This window comes from Echinops telfairi, unplaced genomic scaffold (assembly GCF_000313985.2).
Source record: "Echinops telfairi isolate 266 unplaced genomic scaffold, ASM31398v2 ScPeMD7_7412;HRSCAF=8450, whole genome shotgun sequence".
Lineage (NCBI taxonomy): Eukaryota > Metazoa > Chordata > Mammalia > Afrosoricida > Tenrecidae > Echinops > Echinops telfairi.
Genome location: NW_022111312.1, coordinates 14,089,252 through 14,099,231, shown reverse-complemented (window position 1 = coordinate 14,099,231; position 9,980 = coordinate 14,089,252). Strand labels below are relative to the sequence as shown.

The 9,980-nt window shown below is 49.6% G+C and overlaps 1 protein-coding gene across 1 annotated transcript in view; it reads right to left on the bottom strand.

The window, feature by feature from the left end:
• The window catches only part of DNAH10 (dynein axonemal heavy chain 10), a 150,035-nt gene that overhangs the window by 106,458 nt on the left and 33,597 nt on the right, over positions 1-9,980 (bottom strand). The window contains exons 18-21 of the mRNA XM_045296728.1: positions 6,904-7,111; positions 4,116-4,272; positions 1,946-2,422; positions 1,592-1,750 (exon numbers count right to left, since the gene is read on the bottom strand). Coding sequence (XP_045152663.1) covers positions 1,592-1,750; positions 1,946-2,422; positions 4,116-4,272; positions 6,904-7,111 — 1,001 coding nt within the window. The remainder of the gene's footprint in view (positions 1-1,591; positions 1,751-1,945; positions 2,423-4,115; positions 4,273-6,903; positions 7,112-9,980) is intronic.

The window sequence follows — 9,980 nt, the reverse complement described above, 5'->3', positions numbered from 1 at the left end:
TTTGCTTCGCATGTGAGTGGTCAGCGCCATCCTCTGGCCAAAGGCTTCCCAACTCCAGCTGAGCAGCAACCCAGGCCAGCGCAAAGCAGTCTGCAAGATTCCCCACACAACTTCAGGGAGATCAGTTCCCCCTCCAGAAAGAAAACAAACCCATTGCCGGCGAGTGGAGTCTGACCCCAGGCAACGCCTGGGTTACAGGGTAGAAGGAAGCTCCACCATAGGGTTTCCTTGACTCAAGAAAGTAGATGACCAGCGTCTTTCTATCCCTGGGCTGAGTTTGAACCAGCAACCTAAAGGCTAGTAGTAAAGCACAAGCTGTTTGTACTGCTTACCCCAAGGGAAGGTGGAGTGATCACTATCTTCTTCTGGTTGCTTTTACCACCTCACATCTCATTATTACTACTGCACAAGCTCCTACTTATTAAATGAAACTCCCCCACAACAAGAACAGAAGGGGACGGGGAGAAATGAAGCCAGTGGACCAACACTGCCACCTGAGCCACAGGAAACCAGAAAAGGACCGCAGAGTGGGCGCAACTCTAGAAAACGCTACGAAATTTGTTTATAAAGTCACTGAGTTAGAAATTGATGGCAGTGTCATTTGAAAATTACCTCTGAAACGGATCCTCATATTCAACTGAAACGGGCAGGGAGGGGGGTCACCGGGGTTGGTAAAGGGTGAAGGTCAGCAAACACGGGGAAACCCTTGATGAGATGGGCGGACACAGGAGGCTAGAGCCCAGCAGGTCCTGGAGTTGACATAGTAGGGATGGAATAACCAATAAGCAAGATAAGCACGGCTTGACTGTGCTTGCCGACGAGCTGGTAGGACACAGTTAGTCAGGAAGCAGAGTTAAGCCCCGGGTGTACCATGCTTACCATGAGCCAGTGTGTATATATACCAGGCTTGATGGTCAATCCGCCCATGGGCACAGGTTTGGGCTACGTTCTGTCCTGCTAGGTGATCAGAGTCAACCCAACCAGGCCTAGCACCCATGGGGCAGTCAGCTCAACTGAAAAATGCGTGAGAAGAGAGCTCAGGGTTCACGAGCGAGGGAGGGGGAAATGAGGAGCTGATTTTGGGAGCTGGAGTAGAAAGACCGTGTTTTGAGGATGATGATGGCAGCAGATGTGCAAATGTGCTCGACACAGTGGATGGATGGATGGATGGTGATCAGAGCTGTACGAGCCCCAATAACATGATTACAAAAAGAAGAAGAAGAAGAAGAGGGGGAACTGATTACAAGGATCTACATAGAACCTCCTCCCTAGGGGATGGACAGCAGAAAAGTGGGTGACAGTCTAAGATATGACAAAATAATAATAATTTATAAATTATCAAAGGCTCATGAGGGAAGGGGGAGTGGGGAGGGAGGGGAAAAAATGAGGAGCTGATACTAAGGGCTCAAGCAGAAAACAAATGTTTTGAGAATGATGATGGCAACGAATGTACAAATATGCTTGACACAATGGTGGAAGGAAGGATGGATGGATGGATGGATGGATGGATGGATGGTGATGAGAGCTGAACAAGCCCCCAATAACATGATTTTTTAAAAAGAAAAGGAGAAGGCAAGAGCGGTTCACTTACAGTGATGTCATACATGGCCAGCGTTCGGTAGCGCTCCTGGATGTCCTTGTACCTTAGCTCCATGACTAAAGATTTGCCTCTAATCTCCGCAATGGTGGCCAGGACAAACTTGAGATCCTCCAGGGTGCTGGGGCTCTTCTTCAGGTTTTTGGTCAAGGACTAGAAAAGAAAGTTCAAGAGGTACCGTATACACTCGGTAGGAGGCAAGCGTTTCAGCACATTTTTAATGCGTTTTTTGTGGCTGATATTCGGGTGGGCTTATACTCGAGTATAAACGGTACTGGGTCAACGTTCAGGCACAACCCTAAGAAGACCGACCGAGCCGGCTTGAGAAACCCATCGGTTGGTCCATACCTCGATCTCCTCATGAAGGCTGTGGAGGTCCTCCCTCGCTGACTCGCTGAGAAGCTTCCCCAGAGAAACCACCCAGGACTTGGCGTTCTCCTGCACGGTCTGCGCCAGGAGCCCCAGCTGGAGCCGGATGCAGTGCTCGTCCTTCACCAGCGGGTGCCGCATGACCTCGGAGGCAATCTTGGAATAGAACTGCAGCTTCTCGTCGTAAGCTGCACAGGGCGGCTTCCTGGCGGCAAATTTCTCCATCACGATGGCTTTGTCCAGTTTCCAGAGGGGCCGGTAGCGCTTCCATTTTTGCAGATACTTCATGAGATTGATGAGAATTCTGTGGATATTTTGGGGGATCATAACAGCTTGGTCGATGATCTGGGGGTTCAGAGAGATATCGCTGAAGAAGCTTATTACCACCAGTTCCTCCTCTTCTCCTTTCTGAGGAGGGCATTCGATACAGCTGCCATCCATCCACCGAACGAAATGCTGGCAAAACAGGAACCCAGGGGAACACCGCACTTTAGTTCAACGCCTGTTTTTCCTCCTGTGTATAAGCTAGCATTTCGCCGTATATCTTACTAGAAAATGGAAAGTCACTTTATTATCAATAAGCGTGTTAGAGGGTAAAAAATACCACAGTACTTTGTAGGGCTTTCCAGCAGGCGGCAGGCTCTACTTTCCTACCCGAGTTGGCCATTGTGGGCCACCACACTTGAACCACAAGAAGGGGTCCTGTGCAGGGGCTTCCTAGACCCTTCGGCTTTCAGGCCCGCATTCTTGAAACTGCCGCCACCACATGACTGAGCTATCTGACTGGCTGGAGATGAGCCGTACAAAGGACACTTGAGGTGTCCCAGCCAATGACTACCCAGCCACCAGACCCGCAGTTGAAGTCAGCAAGTGCGAGCTGACCACGACGCAAGAATGGGCCCAGCCCAGTCCAGAAGAACCAAATGGCAGAGCTCAGCCCACAGGGCCATGTAACCACAAAGATTGGCAGCAGCTCAGGGTGTGATAAGAGCTAACCCATACAGCAATAGCCACCCACTTCCTATAATATGGGTGGGTCAGACATTTGTGTCCCTCCTTGCCCAATGTCCCAGGCAATCTGCTAACTCAACACACCACCCTGCTACACGGTCAAGACTCCCCTTAATTTAATCCCTCATGATTCGTACTGGGAAAGCATCAGACGAGTCACACATAACCTCTCTAAACTATGACTGTGCCATCAGTAAATGGGGCTAACAATAACGACTACGTCTATCAATAATACGGGTGAACTAATACAGTGAAACCTGTGAGAGCCGGAACGTGATGGGCCTTCCTGGTCTTTTCCACCTGTGATGGAGCGCACTTATCGTGTGTCTATCTCTTCATTAGTGGGAAATATTTGCCAACAGCGATAGCTGACATTTCGTGAGAGGTACTAAATGCCAGCATTGTGCTAGGTCCTCTGCCTGCCTTAGATCATTTAATCCTCATAAAAACTCGAGCAGGTGAGTAATGCCCTCGTGTCCGTGTTACAGGTGAGAGCAATCATGAGGCTGGTTTCCAACATTTGCTCACTGTTTCTCAGCCAGGAACGATCAACCCTGGAGATGAAGATGTCCCGGTTAACCTGTTTTAAGTTACCTAGTCATCAATGTTCATCTGCAGGGATTTTTTCCCCTAATGTACATTCTGAGGATGCCCCAAGAAGAAAGCTGAACATCCTTTTAACTTGAAAGAAGACACTTAAGAAGATAAAATCATATCAAGTGTCACCCAAATCCTCAACTCTACCTCACAGGGAGTGGGGGGTGGGGAGGGATGGAGGGGTTGGGGTAGAGTTAAGCTTAAGTGAAATAGTGTGATTAGTACTTATATGTGATATCTGATAACACGTTGGGCATGTTATCAGGAAATACCAGTCCCTGGAGAAGGGCATCACGCTTGGTGGCGTCAGGGAGAGGGACCGGCACCGCGGCTGCAGCAATGGGCTCAGACTGAATGACCGTGAGGACGGCTCTGGACCAGGCAGTGTTCGCTTCTGCCGTGCACTGTGTCCCTATGAGTGGGGGCAGCAACAACAACAACGACGATGACAGCCACCAAATTTGATGGACCGTCCATCCCACTTCCTTGGCCAAAGCGAATGCTTCGTCTTCCTGTGTGAAGACACCTGTGGGGCGCCTACCTTGGTGACCTCCACACAGTTTCTGGCACAATTGACGCATAGCTTGTCGATCTCATTGGCATTGGGATGGAGGATGATCTCGGGAGCACTCAGGATGGTTTCCGTTTGGAACAAGGGGACAGTCCCCAGGATTAGAGCATTGAAAGACTGCAGATTCCTAGGAGAGGCGGAAATAAAAGACTCAGTGCACGCCCGGGGCGTGGATCAGTACCACACGGGTCATGGGATTCACCGGAGGCATCTGGAAGGCCTACCATGCGGAGGAGCACTTTACAGACTTGCCATGAACCATGTGTGGCAACTTTCACTACATCAGGTTTTTGGTCTCACATGCCTCTTCCCACCTGTGTTCACCACCACCGTACACACAACGACGAAACGAGGGGAACCACCTACGTGTCCGGCAGCAGAGGAACGGATTAGCAAATTCCGGCCCCTGCTCACACGATGGGCTACTATACAGGGTCAAATACAGCTGACCCAACCACCCACTTCCTGACAAGCAGGAGCCTGTAGGACATGATGCTGAATGGAATGAGTCCATCCCAACAGGGCACCTCCTATATGAGATGATTGGAAAAAGTCAAGGAAAGGTTTTCACACAAAAAAGAAATATCTTTGGATGGTTACCAGGAGGAGGCAAATCACTGTCACTGAGTTCATTCAGACTCAAAGGGTCCCTAGAGGGCAGGCTAGAAGCACACGCTGTGTGGGTCCAAAACTGTAACTTGACAGGAGGAGGAAGCCCCCTCTTTCTCCTGCGCAGCGGCTGACGGTCTTGGACTGCTGACCTTGGGGCTAGCAGCTCAACATGTCATCAGTACGCCACCAGGGCTCCCTTGGGATGTTAGTCTGGGTACTTTAGAGAAACAAATCCACAGAAACTCATATGTGTAAGAGAGAGTTTTATATAAAGGTTAAGTGCGCATCAAGAAAACATCCCAACCCAGTGCTGCCCAAGCCCTCAAGTCCAACATTAACCCATATGTCCGACACCGATCCACAAAGTTCTCCTCCATCTCACAAGACACACGCAATGATGCCGACTGCAGGAGGAAAGCCGAATCAGTGAACGTGTAAACATCTCAGCGCTGGCAGGGGTCTCCACACGGGCGCTCCAGCACCCAGGGCTGCATCGGGGTAGGTCCATGTGGCTTCTCCTTGGGGATGTCTTTCAGGAAGTGAGCCTTGCCAGCTGAAGCAGGGACCTGGCTAAGGCAGCTGCACCCTGCTCCAACCATCAGAAAGCAAGAGACCCAAGAACTCTAAAGGTGAAGCTCACTGAGCCATTTATCCCTCTGCCCTATAATTAACCCCACATGTATTTATCAGCCAAGTTGTCACAATAAACTAACTACCTCACTTGGGATGACAAAAGGAGGATTTTTTTTTTCAAATTTCATTTCTACTTTGGGGAAATTGAGTACCCACCGGTTGGAAGGTAACGAGATAATAAGGATGACTTCTAAAAATCATTCCGTTCTGGTTGGAGGAACATGGATACTTGTGTCCTTGCCCCACCCCACCTCCACCCTCCCTCTATCCCTTCCAGGATCAGGTGGTGCCAGACACTCTGATGCCAGGCTCCCTGGTTGTCTCCCTCCCCACCCGGCTCCACTACTGACACTGCAGTCCGGGGTGGTCTAAACATGTAATCCATGTCTTTCTCTCCAACTGACCTCACTCGGCACCCCAGCCTTGTGATCAAGCTCTTGCCTGCCTCTCCAGTGGCCCCTCCGTCTCCTGCAGGACCCCTTCTCTCTGTTCCTCCCATGGGCCCAGGCCCAGCTCAGGGTCTTCACACTGGTTCTCCGCTCCCCCAAGAGCTCCTCCCGCCAAAGGGACAGTTGTGCTTTTGAGTACTTTAAAGAGGCCCTTTGCGGCATATTCGCTCCACGCAGTGCATCACTTGATTTCTTGACTGCTGCTTCCCTGGGTGTGGACTGTGGATCCAAGCACACCCCTCCGCACTTATAGCCACTTTGTGATCAGGAGAGATTTCGCATTTATGACAATAGTGAGACATCTACTATCCAACACTGACACGTACATCTGGCATTAGCAAAGTCAAAGCTCAAAGCTAGAGCAAGGATGCTGTGAGAGTTAGGGTTATGTGTCAACTCGTCGAGGCCAGGATGCTCAGGAAGTTGCCGGGTATGTCATGGTGTCCCATGGGAGTCATGGAATGTTGTGACTTGCCAGTTATGTAATGATGGGATGTGGCAGGTATGTAATGGTGTCATCATCCTCTATTTTGTGATCTGACATGATCATCCTCCGGTTTCACATCATGACCTGGTCTTTGGGCCCTAACGATCTTGATAAGAATGTATTTCAAATGCAAAAATAGCCTGTAAGCCTGACCCAAAGCGGAAAACCCCTGCCAGCGTCAACATTTTCTCCCTTTAGCGTAGCGTTGCTTTCATTTTTTTTAATCATTTTATTAGGAGCTCCTACAACTCTTATCACAAGCCACACATACGTCAATTGTGTAAAGTACATTTGTACATTCACTGCCCTCATCGTTCTCAAAACATTTGCTCTCCACGTAAGGCCCTGGCATCACCTCCTTGTTGTGAGGATGTTTATAAAGAGTGACGACAACGTCCCGTTGTTCGCAGATCACTGACGCACACGTCTTTCCGACAGCTGAAGGGAGGAGGGCAGTAAGCTTCCTGCCCAGCTGATTGTCATTCTGAGCTGTGGCCCGATCCCCAGCCCCATATACATAAACTATCTCAATGCATGCCCACTACCCCTCAAACAATCAACAGGAAGATAGACTTACTTTATTATGAGCTTTGTCAGGACTTCGTAAATTTTCCCTTCCCAGTATTTGTAGTAGGAGGCCAACTTGGGGGACTTGCCCGTGTTGGTGTGGATGACCAGACCCTCTGCTTTGGTGAGCAGAGGCCCAATGGCAAGGTACCACCTGACCATGTGGTCCAGATCTTTGGTCCTCTCTCGCTCAATATGCTCAAAGAATTCTTTCACGCCTGTGGAGGGAGACACCTGCTAGAGCCGCTTGAGAGAGGATAGCGGCTCAAAGTTCAGAGCATCTTTAAGGCAGCAGAGTGATTCCACTCTCCTGGGCGCCCTGGTGATGCCATGGGTTAAGTATTGGGTAACAAAAGGATAGCCCAGTGGGTCCAACCCGCCCAGCCACCCCAAGGGAGAAAGATGAGGCAGTCCAGTTCTGTGCAGATGTACAGCCTTGGAAACGCTGTGGGGCAGTTCTACTCTGTCCTACAAGGTCACCATGACTTGGAGGTGGTTCGTCGGCAGTGAGAGACTCTGTGACTCCGCAGTGGTGGACACGTGGCATTCTGTATCTGCGGAAGCCCAGGACCTGTATGTCACAGAGAGTAAACTCTGGCATAAACTGTGCCCTTTCATTCTTAATAACCTATCACACTGGCTCATCAACGCACCGAGTCCCTAAAGATGAGCACAGGTCGTGAAAGGGAACGCAGCAGGTGTGGGTACCGGGTCCGTGGGAGCATGCCACGTTTTCCGTACAAGCCCCTGAAAACCTGAAGTGGCTCTAAAACAGCTCGGAAGTCAAGCTTTTTCAAGTCCAGAAATTAGCTGGACAGCTTTCAGATGCAAGAACAACAGCCGCTAACCCTGACCCACAGTGGAAAAGAAATCAACACCAGTACACAGAACACCAAGGAAGCAGTTGCTACATTCCATTCCAACTCAGGCGACCCCTCTCTGTAGCAGTGCCGCAAGTCAGCACTGAGACAGAGAGCGTGGGAGGGACGGCAGGAAGGAGAGAGTGAGATAGAGGGAGGGAGGGAAGGAAGGAAAGAGAGAAAGATGTTAGCAAGGATGTGAAGAGATTTTTTAAAAGCCTTATCCACTGCTGGTGAGGTTGTAAAGTGGCAAAGGGATACCACCACTCTGGAAAGCAATACGGTGCTTTCTCAAAAAGCTTGGACTAGAAATGCCTTATGATCCAGCAATCCCACCCCTGGGAATGTACCTGAACCCACGGTCATCGAGCCATTTCCTCTGGGACAGAGTAAGCTGTTCCTTAGGGTTTCCCAGACTGTAACTCTTGTACAGGAGCAGGCAGCCTTGTCTGCGTCTGAACTACTGACCTTGCTGTGAAAAGCCCATCGCTTCATCCATCATGTGTCTACCCCAGACATCGAAGAACAGACGAGAACAGACCTGCGCACACCTGTGTTCATTGCAATGTCAGTCACAGCAGCAAAAAGAGTAGGTATGGTTACAGAGACCAACACTCACTCACTGGTGGTGACGAAGGACAGGGATCACCAGGGTAAGAGGAAGCCCTTTCTGGTGATGGCAAAGGTAGCAGTGAGTGTGGACCAACTGCACACGGCCTGAACAAGGTAAGTGATGTCACTAAGAAGTGCACAAGAGAAAGGACACTTTTGATAAAAGGGAGGACTCAAAGAATTTATGTGTGTGGTTACACAGATAAGTACATGGTCATACACATGTATGGGTATGAATGTGGCATGTGTGTGCTCAGACAGAACTATCTATGGGTGTGTGTACACACAGGTATAGGTGTACCTGCATGCATATCCATATGCGTGTGTGTGCGCGTGTGTGATAAACCACCTAGGGAACACAGTTATGGGCATTTCTTAGGCGTAACCAAACACCTCACAAGATTCCTTTTCTGATTGTGAGTGCTTAGCACCGTAGCCCCATAGGACAACTCAGTGTACTGATGTGACACAAGAGGGTTTCAAAAAGCTCTTAGAAAAAGGGAATCAATGTGCTTGACACAATGGATGGATGGATGGATGGATGGATGGATGGATGATGATCAGAGCTGTACAAGCCCCCAATAAAATGACTTTTTTTAAAAGAGAGGAAGAAAAATGGAATTAAACGGTAGTGGAGTTTTTATATAAACTCTTTAAAGCCCCCTTGTTCTATATCCCAATAGGGTGAGTAGCGTCTGGCGTCATAAAAGCTTGTGAGCAGCCATCTAAGACCCAACCCTTGCTCTCTACTCATCTGGAAGGAAAGAGAGAGAAAGATACCACAAACTCAGAGAAGAAAGGAGTCTGCAGGACTCATTGTGTACACGAACCCCAGCCTCATCTACCCTGGGGCCAGAAGAACTAGAGGGCTCCGGCTACCACTATCAACCATTCTGATCAGGGCTGCAACAAATAGGTCTTGATAGAATAGGGGGAATGTGGAAGAGAACCTCAGATTTGAATCACCTGCCAGACTAAGGACTGACCTCCAGTACTCTCACCCTGGGACCCTCTGTATGACCTGAGGTCACCCTTCAGCTAAGTCACAAAACAGCCATGCCAAATAAACAGTATCACCTGTGATAATGGACCCCTTTAAAATAAAAAAGAAACATCTACGAGAGACCGCATGCTCAACATGATCAATAATCGCTCTAAAGCAGGGACAGAGGGGTAAGCAGGCAGGGGAACTAGAACACTAGGAACAGCACCGCCGGGCAGAATGAAGGAGAAGGCGACATATTCTGAAACAGTACAACTGGTGTCAGTGAACAGTCTGTGGAGAGACTGTGAAATGGGGACCCAACAGACGGTGCCCACTTTCTCCACAAGCACAATGAAATGTGATTCAAAAACTGGAAGAGAACTGAAGAACCATAGGTCTTTTCCCTGGCTGTTCTTGTGGAAGGAGATCGCCAGGCCATTCTCCTGAGGCCCCTCTGGGGTGACTGAGAAATGGTGACACAGGAAGTTCACTCAGGACACACGCTAAAACCCAGGTGGCAGCTTGCGACTCCCGGGACTCCCGGTGGACTCGTCTCAGACTGCTTACCGCATCTTCTTCGAACGAGTAGACGTGAGCGCCGATGAACACGATTCACATTAATGTGACAAC